Source organism: Danio rerio, chromosome 23 (assembly GCF_052040795.2).
Source record: "Danio rerio strain M-AB ecotype USA chromosome 23, GRCz13ab, whole genome shotgun sequence".
NCBI classification, from domain to species: Eukaryota; Metazoa; Chordata; class Actinopteri; order Cypriniformes; family Danionidae; genus Danio; species Danio rerio.
Genome location: NC_141043.1, coordinates 23,451,500 through 23,466,091, shown reverse-complemented (window position 1 = coordinate 23,466,091; position 14,592 = coordinate 23,451,500). Strand labels below are relative to the sequence as shown.

The 14,592-nt window shown below is 34.4% G+C and overlaps 1 protein-coding gene across 1 annotated transcript; it reads right to left on the bottom strand.

The window, feature by feature from the left end:
- Positions 1-417: 417 nt before the first annotated feature.
- Positions 418-12,836, bottom strand: tnnc2.1 (troponin C2, fast skeletal type, tandem duplicate 1). The gene is made up of 6 exons (XM_087306990.1): positions 12,750-12,836; positions 5,335-5,389; positions 5,067-5,210; positions 4,027-4,141; positions 1,242-1,378; positions 418-914 (listed from the first exon to the last, which is right to left on the bottom strand). Exons 1-6 carry the CDS (start codon positions 12,750-12,752, stop codon positions 883-885), a joined length of 486 nt encoding a protein of 161 aa, XP_087163116.1. The 5' UTR covers positions 12,753-12,836; the 3' UTR covers positions 418-882.
- Between the last annotated feature and the right edge of the window lie 1,756 nt (positions 12,837-14,592).

Here is a 14,592-nt window from a genome sequence, read left to right as displayed (position 1 = left end):
CAACTTATATAACTAGCATACTACTGGCAATGGTCTTTGGGATTTAAAATTGATCTTTTTCATGACCTTTCTTGACCTTCCTTCTAAAGTATGAAAAGAAGAGACCAAGGTAAATTCAAACGACAACACTACGGATCTGCTGGACGCTCAAAGTGTTGTCTATTTTGGACCAGGGCAACTGGAAACCATGATGGCGGGCTGATCTTGTTTTTCTGATGGGGAGTAGTGAAAGTATTGGCGGGGTGTGTCAGAAGATCACATGAGTCTCAGTATTAACTTCTAGAACTGAGATATTTGGCTTCATAACAACCACTTTTAGGTTTTCTACTTTTAAAATATAAAAAAAGCGCTGAAATCACACAATACTATTTTGGATAATAAAATCAAAGCAAAATATTCCCAAAATATAGAAGCATATAGGTCAAAAGTGCCTTTTTAATCAATTTGCAAAGATACAGTTGGAAAAATAAGAGGTTTCCTATCACCATGACAACACAGCATGAAGTCTGCGTCTGAGGTAAATACTGTAGCAGGGTTATTTTAAAACAGCAAAGGGTGAGGGGACGTGGCCAGAGGGCTGGAGAATGTCTGGGGAAGAAGCAGGTGTAGTGGGGGACAGCTGAGTGAGGGGTAAGTGGTTTCCTTTTAAAAAGGTTTGGATGGTTATTTATAGGTGCCATCACAGTGCGGTCCTTGAGGAACAACGGCAAGAAGGTACCACTCATCTATAATTTCTCCTGTTCCTCAAAGCACATTGCATACTATCTCAAGCATTATCGATTTGTCTCATTGTTTTCTTTTTCTTCAAAAATCTCACTCAGATGCTCTTGAACATCTTGACTGCTTTCAGTTGCCGCTGGAGGGGATGAAATGGAATTTTTCTTACTGCACGTTCTCCATCATTTTGAGAAACTCTGCAATAAAAATGGAAAAAAGGGATGATATGTTGAACAAATTCATTTGTATGGGATAAAATATTGCACAAATTAATTTCCTTAAGCATCTCAAACATGGTATTATAATATCTGGAGGTCAGGAAAATCCCATGGACACATATGTATTTATATTTAAATATACTTTAACATTAAAAAATAAAAATGGACAAAGAACTTTAACATCTATGGAACCATTCCAGTGCAAAAGGTCTTTAAAGAAAGGCTGAAAAATGGTTCTTTAAAAGTTTTGTCTGTTTTTTATTTTTATTTTCTGAGGGAGACACAGAAAAACAGAATAACATTTACCATCAAAGTCAATTTTTCCGTCTTTGTTTGTGTCTGCATCGGCCATGAGCTCATCTATGTCTTCCTCTGCCACAGGCTCACCAGTGGCATGCAAGATATCCCCAAACTCCTCACGATCAATGAAACCATCTTGGTTCCTGTTGTAAACAAATGATATTACATTGATATTACAATAATTACATTATTGTTGTTGATTTAGTTGTCAAGCTATGTCACCTGTCTTGTTATATCTAGATGTGTTTTTTTTTTAAATAAATTGATGACCAATTACACACACATGAATCCTTATAATAATACTTACACTATCGGTCAAAAGTTTGGGGTCTTTTTTTTTTTTTATTAATTTTATCTTTTTTTTTATTGAACATTTGATTGTGAACAAAGCCCGAGATCCACCCAACAAAATATGTAAGATAAAAATAAAAGCTGCAAATATAAACTGCTTACTAACATCTGTTAATGTAGAGTTAATACTTAACAGATAAGGAATTCACTATTTGCTAATGCTTAATAAATGATTTGTAGTGTGCAGTTATTACAAAGTGTTACAGAGTTTTCTAATAATGCTGTCACAATTAGCTAAAGCGCATAAGATTATAGGTGTTGGTAACACTTTAGTTCACAAGTAACAGTAATAACAAACCATTAACAAACACTACTAGCTTAAAAAAACTACTAATTAGCTGTTTATTAATAGTAGGGTAGTAGTTTGGTTTAGGTTTGGGGTAGAATTAAGGATGCAGAATACAATACTAATGAACAGTTAATATCTTAATAATAGGCAGGTAATAAGCCAGTAGTTAATAGCATGAATGGTGACCTAAACTTAAGGATTACCAAGGTGTTAAGACAAAAAAAAAAAAAACAAGATTATCAATAAAGCTTAATTCAAAGGAGTATTTTGCTATTTAAAATCTAAAATAAAGCAGTTATTGCAAAATTAATCAGTCTCTATTATGCATATGCATTATTTATTTTTCTATTCTTCCGTAGACCTAGGAGGTATATTACAGTGAGGAAAAACATTTGATTGAAAAAGTCCCTTTAATAAAGCAAATCATTGTTTTTATTTTTCTTGGAAAGCCAAATGGACTGTGTGGATGTGCAATAGCTGGATGTCAAGGACTTCAATAAAGAATACTATTCATTAACATGCTCATTCAAAACATTTCTAAGCTAGTTTAAAGAGCTTTATTCATAAAAATAAACTCTTAAGCTGGTAGATTTAGCAGCACAAGTAATTGACTGGATTCATGTTTGAAAAGATTATTAACCTAAATGGATGCATTGATTTTTTTTTCTGTGCGCATAAAGCTAAAATAAAGAAAATACTGAAAAGCACATTTTGTTTTTGCTAATTAATTTAAAGGAAGTGTGTCCAGGTGGCGCAGTAGGTAGCATGATCGCCTTACAGCTAGAAGGTTGTTGGTTCGAGCCCCAGCTGGATCTGTGTGGAGTTTGCATGTTCTTCCTGTGTTCATGTGGGTTTCCTCTGGGTGCTTTGGTTTCCCCCATAGTCCAAAGACATGCGGTACAGTTGAATTGAGTAAGCTAAATTGGCCATAGTGTATGTGTGTGAATGCAAGTGTGTATTGGTGTTTCCCAGTGTTGGGTTGTAGCTGGAAGGGCATCAGCTGCGTAAAACATATGCTGGATAAGTTGGCAGTTCATTCCTCATAAAGGGACTAAGCCGAAAAGAAATTGAATGAATAAATTTGAAGGAATTTAATTTAACACTACTTAAATTTCATTCGGTTATGAATAAGATGAAACAAATGATTCATTCATTATTTTCAGGTAAACATGACAAAATTTAATAAAATAACTATATTCTGCATCACATGAAAGTACTGTTAGATTTACACTTCTATAATAAATGTCGTCAAATAATAAAGTCTTCTTGCAGTCACTAATTGCATTCCTTAAAACTCATAATTGATAAAGCTACATATTTTTTAAAAAATCCAATGAAAATAATTTCTTCATGCATTAAGATGTCTTGATTGTAACTCTATGCTCTGTAATCAAGAAGTATATGTGGAATAAGCAAACTATTCCAATCTTTTACTCTGTTAACGGAAGTAAATGCTGCAATAAATGTTACATAATGGCACAGTGGATTCTTTGATTAATATTTATTGCTATGCCAATTCCATGAACAGAACTATCCAATTTCTGAATAGGTTATACAGTCTAGATAGTATGCAAAAAATGTTCCCTTTATGACCAGTCGTTCATCTGAATTCACAATGAACATATTTCGTTGTAATGTTATACAGCTAATGCTATATGTAGTGCCCTGCAATGCACAGTGAACATGATTTCCGCCTACTTTCATCTAAAGACATGCTTTTTTATAGTTAATAGACACATTGTAATGCAGAAAGTCATGTTTGATATCGAGATCTTATTTAATTACTTATTTCTATGTCTCATTGATGGTCGCTGTTAAACCACTAGTGGTCTCAAACTTAATTCCTGGAGGGCTGCAGCTCAGTTTAACTCTAACCACCTATAACTCACACCTATTTAATAGTCTCTAGTAGTCTTAAACACCTTGACTAGATGACTTAGCTGTGTTTGATAGGGGTTGGAGCAAAACTGTGCAGAGCTGCGGACCTCCAGGAATCCAGTTCGAGACCTACTATGACCTAGACAGACCAGCATAAATATTATAAATTCTGGTGATTTATATTCCTTTCTATTTTAGATTTAAAAGGCAAATCCAGTAACCTTTCCTCCCACTGCTGTTCCGTTTTGTTTGGTGTCGATATTAGTGACTTACTTGTCAAATATACGGAAACATTCAGAAAGCTCCTCTTCGCTCTTTCCAGCTTGGTCTTCTTTTAGCTGCTGCACCATCATGACCAGGAATTCCTCAAAGTCGATAGTCCCGCTGCCTGAGTATGCAAAACAGAGGCGTACAGGAGGAGGATAAAAGCAATATTCTTTGAAACATCTGATAAGTTTCAGAACTCTTCGCCAATTTTATATTGAGTAAATTAAAACTAATCTACCAAATGTACAGATTATGGATTTTGTAATGTCATTGCATAATAGTGTGGCTAAACTCTACCTCTACAGAAAAATATTCAACATCAGCCTGGAGGCTTCCTATAGTTGGCGGAAAAGTATAGTTTTGTACGATAAAGATGGGTGTCATTGCTTTGCATTATAACTGAATATTTAACTTCTTATAAATATTACAGAGAGGTAGAAGCCCAATTTGAAATAAAAGGGACCCAAAACTGAGCCCTGAGGAACTCTAGTAGTGATATTCAAATGATGTGAACTTCGTCAATCCTTCTTTACTTCATTTCTATGTCTTTTTACAATGTAGATTGTGTCAAAGCAGCAACAGTACACATGGAGTACAGCTTGGTAAATAAGATTGGAGTAGGCTAATAATCAGCACATACACCAAGAGATGAAGACAGCACTGTACAGTGCCAAGCTGGATAATAACGCAGGTGTTGCATTGCCTTCCTCCTGATCCAGAGTTCATAGTGATAGACACCTGCATTGATCTTACTTTGTGTATATCAGAAGAAAGAAACTCAAACAGGTTTGGAACAAATAAATAGATAGTATACAAGTTGGGTGAACTTTCCTTTTAACTTCAGAGTCGGCCTTTACTACGGAGTCTACAATCCACCGCATAAACGTGTGTTCTAATGAGAGTCGTCAAAACTGGAAAGAGAATCTTCAAAATTATGATTTTTTAATGTAGAAATCTCCAGAACATCATAAATCTCTAGAAAATTCTAAATAAAAAAGGCAGACCATGACTCCTTTACTTAACTTCTGGGATGCAACCAGACTTACCATCTTCATCCACTTCTTCAATGATTGCGTCCAGCTCCTCTCTGCTTGGATTCTGACCCAGCATCCTCATGACGGTACCCAACTCCTTGGTGCTGATATCACCGCCACCATCAGTGTCGAACATGTCGAAGGCAGCCTTGAACTCTTCCAGTTGGAATGACAAAGAATAATTTAAAACAAGTCATGAAAAGCTACGTCTTCAAGGTTTTTACATTAACAATTTAACACAGAATGCAAAGTAGTGTGAATCATGAGTTCATACACTCACCAGCGATCATTTCCTCACTCAGGAATGAGCGAGCGTCGTTCTGGGCATCAGTGGGCTAATGAGAAAAACAGATTGTGATACAATAAAAACCTCATGTGACATTTAGCCTGGAGCAGGGCAATGGTCATTGGATTAAAACAAATAATAAACGCCTTTACAGGGATTTCATGACAAAAAAAAAGCAGATGAAGGAATATCTACAGCATGTTTAAATTAGTTTTATTAATGATCTATTAACAACAGAAAAACATTGAAGAGTACATGGCCACACTGTAAAAAATTACTCTAAAATTTACAGGATTACTGGCAATTTTGGTTCTACAGCACAATTGTAATTATTATTTTACAGTGCGCTTGTAAATTTTAAAGTATTGCATGACAATTTTTTTGGTATTACTGGCGACACACTACATTATACTTTACACTTACAATATACTTTACAATCACACTATAAATTATTAACAATTTCAAATGTGCTGGGGTTTTACAGCACAATTGTAATTGTTAATTTAAAGTGCACTTGTACAATTTATAAAATTGCCAGTAATACTGTACATTTTGTCAAATAAATTTTATTGAAAACTGGTTCAGAAAAAAAAGAATTCTCTGTTTTAAATATTTTGTCCTCATATAACATAGTCAAAGCAAATAAAAAGATAACAAAAGGTAAAACAATATGAAAATCATAATTGTAACATGAAGCAGTCGCTGACAAAGGAGTGCGAATCCAAACGCAGGTTTATTGAACAGAAAATGGTCAGGCAAGCAACAGTCAACACAGGAGCAAACAGATGTATAAGGGCAATCCCGAGTTGTGGTCAATAAACAGGAAGATGGTCAAAAAGGCAGGCAGCAGACTGGAATAAATAAACAAAACAAAGCAAGGTTTAAACACGGAAGGCAAGGAAAACGCGTCGTAATGTTCACAGTATAGCAAGACTCAGCACAGCCTGTGTGTTAGTGTGCTGTAGTCTAGCTTATCAGTCTTTGAGCAGCTTCAGCTGTGAGAGTTATCAATGAGCCAGGATTAGGAACTGGTGTGTGTGCAGTGCATGACTGGTACTTATAGTCCATATAATGGCGGATTTTGTCACCTTGGAATTATAAGGTTCTATCTGCATTCTGAATGATTTTCAGATATTGAGCTTCAAAGATTTTGCATTCCAGACAGCAAACAGTATGTTGTCATTTAAAAAGAATATGTCAATAACTCTAATAATTGTAACAAATGTCAGATAGAACCTCATAATTCTAAGATGATGATTTGTAGTTATATGCGATACTGTGTTTGACAGCGACCTGTACAGGCTGGATCATTGGTGATTGTGACAATAATAATAAACAAATAAAAAAACATTAACGTAACAAGCCAACTTGTTTACAAAGACCTGTTTGAACGACAGAGTATGATGACAAAGCATATTAAAACATTACAGAAATTATACCTTATTCCACAAGGTTTTTTAGGGTAACAGATAAAAGGATGCCAAAATTTTTCAAATTGTTCGAGTTTTATTTTCAAATAATATCTAATTCGCTCCATATGTAACATAGAGGTAATTTCTCTACGATGGTTTACATGTAGGGGATTCCTTTTTTTCCCCCAAAACAGTAGCAGTAGCTTCTTGGCAGTAGTTAAACAGTATAAGAGTGATTTATGTTGACAACAAATGCGATTGATCCTAGACTTAATAGTATTAAATCTGGTCATAACTGCAACTTCAACATATCAGAAAGCACTTCAAAAATTCCATTCCAATAATTCTTTATCTTAGAACAAATAATAAAGCTGTGATATAGATCTGCATTTGATGAATTACATTTGTCGCAAACAGGTGAAATATTTTGGGAGATTCTATGTAATTGTTTCTTCGAATAATGTGACCTATGAATTATTTTAAACTGAATAAGACAATGTCTAGAATTTTTGTGTTATTCTAACTTACTTTTCCACAGTTTTTTTTTTTTTCAGTTAATCAAAGTTTAGCTTGATATTTTTTGTCAAATTGACTAATGCTAGTTTAGATTACTGGAAAAGTTCATTTGATTCAACTAAAAATATATGGCAGCAAGATTATTTCAGTGTCGAGAACTCCTTGATTAAATATTGAAACTGACAGCTCTGCATCACAAAGGAAGCTATGTTAGGAATTTAACATCATCATATTTAATGTGTTTCCATTGAAGCTGTTGTTAAAGAGGAGTTATGAATGCTGACACTATTCACACAATGACTTAGACACCAGTGCTGCCGTTACAAACGCATGAGAATGTGACAGTATCAAATCAGTTGATTTATCTAATGATAACATGTTCTCTCATGTCACAGTTCAGATTATATATAAAATGTATATTATAATAACTATTACTCAGGCAGAATAAATAAGACAGATGAGTTCCTAGTATTGAATTGCATGAATATAAAGTTTCATTTCATTTTATGAATTCAATGTGTAGATTTTGAAGAGCTACACAGTTCACACACTATTATGAAGGATTCAAAAGAGGAAAAAAGCCAAAGATACCTTTCAGGCAACAGTTTTTAAATGAATAACTTATTTGAAAAAAAATTTTAATGACCTAAAGAACCTTTTTTCACTTAAAAATGTTAGGCTTAATTTTTCAGTGTGTACACTGTGAAAAAGGCTGGTTTCCACAGAATCTGTGTTGGGACAACATGATGGAAATAAATTAATCTATTAGTTTTTACTAATTTAAGTGGATTGAGCAATAGTCAGGCAATATTCCAACCCCCCACTCCCGCCCCACCCCCCAAAAATGTCATGAATTGTGTTGTTTCAGCTTATTTTAAATAAGTAGTTTGAACAGAACAGAAGCCCATTATCATCCATCCACATGGTCTTATAGAGAAGACTCAGGATCCAGATCTGTTTTTACATTACTTTGACAATTGGGTTTAGGGTTGGGGTAAATGTTAATAAAACACAATTAATGGGAAATTTAATAAATAATATAAATAATTATCATTAACTTAATGGTCGCAGCTGTATGTGATGTATAGCTGATTTACCATGTGGACGGAAAAGCCTTTTGAGCTTACTAATAGGCGCAGAAGGCCCCTATTGGCCAATATCTATCAGCTGATGACCACTGATAGCGGTCATTCAATCGAGTGATAACATTTGAATCGGCTGACAAAGCAAACATCATTACTGGCAAACATCATCTCATTGAGAGCCCATGAGATATAGTGTTGTGTGGTCTCTATGGCTGAAAGTGGTATTAATACAGTGCTTAGCATAAATGAGTACACCCCATTTTGGTGTCAAAAAACTAATATCTTTATCCGTTTCTCACTGAATATAGGCAATGCATTTGGGCACATTTAAACAAAGCAGATTTATTAAACAAACAGATTTATTTAAATAATATTTTAGTCACCGAACATATTTAGACAATTGAAAGATAATACAATTAAATTCAAGCTAAATATTGCAAAAGAAAATTACAACATATAATTTTTTTTACTTCTCTTGATTTTTCCTCTTTTTTAAATTTGTATTTAATATTTTTATAACATATAAATTTTGGTTTACTAGTTTTTGGACCTCTATCATAGGTTATTCTATTAGATAAGCTCCAGATTTGATTTCAGTACTGACTAATCTACTGTATATGCACAAATATAATATTGTATAGCTTTCTATTGAATATTTGAATTTAAAAGATAGATTTGTGATGGGCTGTACCTATATATGCCGAGCCGAGCCCTGTACAAATATGGATTTCTGATAAAAATTGTATTGGAGATTGTGGAATTCCTTGTGAGAAAAGAGAAATAACATAGAAATCCGCAATAAACAGCTGAGACTGAACTCAATGCTTTACATACAGGACCTACAAAAGTGAAATGTCATAGCAAACACCTCCTACACTACACTTTTTTTTTTTTTTTACAACTGACAGAAATCAGAAATCCTACGCATTGTGTCTGAAGTCTCACTCCTTTTTTGGATCCCTATTTGTTCCTCATCATGCTGAATTCATGATTAATAGGTGAGTAAAGAAGAAATCAAAAGGTGTGACCAGAAAACACACTGTGCTTCTGGTCATTTTTCTTTTTTGAGAAGCACTATTCAGGACCAACATATTATTTAGCCCTCATTAAACCCATTTGCTAATCTGGTGGATTGAAAAAAAAAAAAAAAAAAACACGACAACGAGCACGTGTAGAACATTTTAAATCAGTCATGAAGCTCTGTCCAAGCTGTTCACAGCAGGCTCCATTTTCACTGCTTTTATTTATATGACCTGTATCACCTGCTCAAACCATGTTATTACTTTCATTTATTACTCTGCAGTAAGCACATTATCAGCAAGTGTTTTCATTTTTAAGAGAAAAACAAGTTGCGTTTGACCACCACCTGACACGTTACTCACAATTCATTCATTCATTTATTTCCTTTTTTGGCTTAGTCCCTTTATTAATCCGGGGTCACCACAGCGGAATGAACCACCAACTTATTCAGCACATGTTTTACGCAGCGGATGCCCTTCCAGCTGCAACCGGTCTCTGGGAAACATCCACACACACTCATACCCTATGGACAATTTAGCCAACCCAATTCACCTTCACTGCATGTCTTCGGACTTCGGAAGAAACCGGAGCACTCATAGTAAACCCACGCAAACACAGAGAACAAGCAAACTCCACACAGAAATGCCAACTGACCTAGCCGAGGCTCGAACCAGTGACCTTCTTGCTGTGAGGTGACAGCACTACCTACTGCGCCACTGCATCGCCAATTTATTCATTCATTCATTTTCCTTTGGCTTAATTTTTTTTTTGTCAGGGATCACCACAGTGGAATGAACCACCAACTATTCCAGCATATGGTATTTACATAGCGAATGCCTTTCCAGCCACAACCTAGTACTGAGAAACACCCATACACTTTCACATTCATACTCATACACTACGGCCAATTTAGCTTCTTCAATTCACTTATCGCATGTCTTTGGACTGTGGAGAAAACACAAACCCAGGGAGAACATGCAAACTTCACACAGAAATGTTAACTGGCCCAGCTGGCACTTGAACCAGTGACCTTCTTGCTGTAGGATGACAGTGCTAATCACTGAGCTACAGTGCCGCCCACTCAGAATTTGATTCAAGAAAATATTCTTATATTGGCAGTGGTGTACAGTATTTTTACTTCATTACAGTGCAAATGTACATTTTCCATGATATAAGTTGTAGTTTTAGGTTAGGAGACTAATGGTGCACTTAACCCTCTACAGTTCATAAATGTTATGTAGTAAGAAACTATATTAAACAGGAGAACTCATCACCTACTCAGGGACAGAATAACAGTGATACATGAACGGGCTGATACTTTTCAGTAGTTGCAACCCATATTAAACACACCTGCCTGCCTGATCTCCAGGAACAGGGTTGAGCAGCCCTGCCTTACATAATTCTTTCATAAATCTCAGATTCAAGTTGTCCAGTCAGATTAAGTCAGCTGATTAAGAACACTTTGTCATGTCCATCTTTTTGTACCGTAATACCATCTGAATTCGATAAAATTTGTTTAAAATCTGAACAATATTAAAATCCTCTATGTAAATTAACCATTTTTACACACAAACACACACAGGTTTCATTTTATGAATTGTGAGGACATACAGTATAGGCTTCCATTTTTTTAATACTGTAAACAGTAAATATTTTCTATCGCAGATTTCACATAATTAATTTTCTGTACACAGATTTTTTTAGTTTAACTATATGTTCAATCAAATTTCCAAAACTTTTAATGATTTTGATAAGGGATACTTGTTTACAAAATTCTATCATAATTAACATTTATTTTAAGTACAGGTTTTTGCCCAAATATGTGCATTGTGTACATTGTTCACACTACAGATCCGAAAGATGCAACCTTCCTCCAAGTTCACAAAGGAACTGCTTGTCTGAATGTTTACCTGAGTAATTCTGGTTATTTTACAGTCATTTACCGCTATTACCGTATAAAATGGGCTATAAATAATTTCCCCTACACGTTCATGCTCACAAAGAATAAGAAAACGACACTGCAAATGTCAAAGGAGCATGACAGTCTGAGCACTGTAATCAAACCCTATGTGTTCGCTCTCTTTGATGATGTGGATTACCACATCTATCTGGAGACCGCAAACCATCAAACATGACTGAAGGGCAGAAGAGAGGTCATTTGTCAATTACTTGTTGGAGGCAATATTTAACATTAGTGTTTATTTCTCTAATGTGACCCTGCACCACAAAACCATAATGGTCAATTTTTGAAATTGAGATTTAAACTTCATCTGAAAGTTGAATAAATAAGTTTTCATTCTTGTGTGGTTTGTTTAAATAAAATATTGAGAAAGTTTGCCTTTAAAGTTAAGACTTAAGCTCATTGTAATGTACATTACTAATCAAAATTCAGATTTTGATATATTTGTGATAAGAAATTTACAAAATGTGATCATGTACTAAAAAATTCTAAGATGATTCCTTGGATTTACATTTTTTAAGTTAATTGGTTGTAAACAATTTATTTGGGGTGAATTTACACAAACAAATTAAGTTGAACATTACTAAATGTAATTTGTTATTTGTTTAAATTCAACACATATAAATTGCAACAGTTTTGCAGATTTCATTTTTTTTTCAGTGTGTAACATGATCTTTGCTTAATATTCTAATGATTTTTGACAGAAGAGAAGTCTATAATATTGACCAAAATATGTATTTTGGATACTGGAAAAAATATATTCATTCATTATAAAAGCTCTAGGGTTTTGTCATTCAGGGTCACGTCAGATCTGACAGCTATACTGAGAAAGTGTTGAAGCAAATGACAGCAATTTACTGGAAAAAGCTGCAAATTTACTGCAAAAGCAATTTACCATAGAACAATTTTTTTATTCAGAAATGACTACTATTATAAATAATGGCAGAGAAATCACAGCAAAAATATACATGTAAGCATAACTGCACACATAAAGCAAAAAGCTAAGCAAAACCAGGCCTTCAAAAATACTATTGCTTACAGTTGTAAACTGTAAAAAACGGATAAAACCTTTTTATTGTATACCTAAACTGTTGTCAAATTGTAGAAAGTTGTAGAAGAATTCTAATGCAAAAGCCTAAGTTTAGTAATTTCACTTTCATTTTAGAAGAAAGTTTGAGAAGCCACTTTTGCATCTAAACTCCTCACTTGTTTGAGAATAAAAACTAAACAAACTAGATATCATTACGATAGCAATTAGAATTAGATGTTTAAGGTATTCCTTAAAAATAAAACCTGCACATTTACTCTTCAAAGTTCTTTTAGAAATGTTCTAGTCATAAGCATGCATCCATATTGAGCAATCATAAAAAAATCAGATAATAATCGTAGTGTCTTGTCCGTGTATAGAAATCTTACCATTCTGACAGCTTGTTAGTGAGCTCAATATCTGAAAACAATAACAGTCCTCAGTGCGACAGCCTTTCCCCCTGAATGTCCGCAGATGGGCAAACATCTTCAGCCTCTCCTAATAAGACCTCATATTACTCTCACCTTTCTAGAAAATGGACAGGATTGGACAAGAAAAGCCAAACAGTGAATATGTCAGCCAATGTCCGCGCAGCCTTAAAAAACAGGCTCCACCTTTCTGCTTCATCCCTTTCTAATCCATCCACCACTATGTGTCCTCCATTGGCCCATATTTAGATGAAGGTTGAACAAGTGTTCTCAATGACATTTCCCTGGCAAAAAAAAAAAAAAAAAACAATATAAAGAAAATAAATAAGGTATGGAATGATATAAACAGCTCTCAGAAACAGATGTATGCTACATGGGGTAAGACTTGCGCCCTCACCCCACATGCCAGTATTTCTTTACCGTATCTGTCAAATGTTCCATCCATCAGTCTTTTTGGCTGTGTATCCCAGCATTGCTGTCCGGTTCACATGGATCTGCAAAACACTGACACATATTAAGAAACAGTGAGTCACAACAAGACAATGAGATGTGGCATGTGTGCCACGTAAAGTATTGTATCACCCTGAAGGGGTTTATTACTTTGCTATTCACCCATCACACAAGTATTTTAACATTAAATATAGATTTGAATTGAAAAGCAGTTCATTATTTTACCTGTAAATTAATTATCTTAAAGTTAAGTTAAAAAAACTGCATAGCATTCGGCCTAGCAACAACACTGTAAAAAATTATATGATTACTGACAGTCATGATAACATGTTTTTGAGTTAGAATTGTGCAGTTTTGAGAAATAATTGTGCTTCTAGAATTATTTAGAGTTTTACATGAGTCAAATTGGGGTTTTAAGTGAATGTATTGTAATTTTAAGTTGAAATGACTGCGCATGAGTTGAAATGACTTAATTTGAAACTTGTGTATTTTGAGTGTATTTTTCTTTTATTAACTCAAAATCAATTCTAAAATCCCATGAATTATATATAGTGCCTTAGTGTCCAACCAGTAACAATATACAGCTGCACCGCTACAGGTGTGATATTGTGTTTATACAACAGTTCGACATCATAATCATGTATAATAAAAAGAAAATCAAACATGGAGTCTAAAAATCCTTTTGTATAAGGAACTACTTTTTTCCGCCATTCATTCACATCTGCAGCTGACGTCAGAACAGCAGAAACTGTTACTACTTATCATCGTCCCTTTAGAGCTAGTATTTGAATGATTCTCTAGCGTAATGTCAAAAATTATGACAAAACAGCTGATTTTGCTCACATTTTAAGATTATAAGGCTGAGCGGCATGAAATGTCATCAGTCTACAGAGATTTCCCATTATTTCTCTTGCAATCGGGAGATCACAATAATTAACACAGAAAAAGCCAAAGTTTACCAGATTACTGTTGTGTTTGCGATAAGAAAAACGCTAAACCCATCCAGTCATTTCTTCTTTCTTTCTGTCTACTGAACTAGTCTGCAGTAATGAAAACATGAGAATCATTGGAAACAAACAAACGGCCAACACAAAATACAGTACATACATTGCTGATACATGAGTCCCATCTCACACTAAACACACTACAATTACTATTGTAAAAATACAGCACTACAACATAAAAAGAGAGATCAACTTAGAATATCACTTAATAATGATTTGATTAGTTGTAGTTAAAATTACGCTGAGATTTTCTCCTTTAAGAGCTTATTATGTGGTTTCTGTCGTCATCTTGTGGATGGAAAACGTCAATTGTTTTTGCTGTTTAGTACGACAGGCTGAATGAAAACCTG

Coding starts and splice junctions, on each gene's coding strand:
- tnnc2.1 (XM_087306990.1), bottom strand. Junction 4,142..5,066: donor TGAAGAAGTGGATGAAGATG/GTAAGTCTGGTT, acceptor TTGCATACTCAG/GCAGCGGGACTATCGACTTT. Junction 1,379..4,026: donor TGTTTCCGTATATTTGACAA/GTAAGTCACTAA, acceptor TGTTTACAACAG/GAACCAAGATGGTTTCATTG.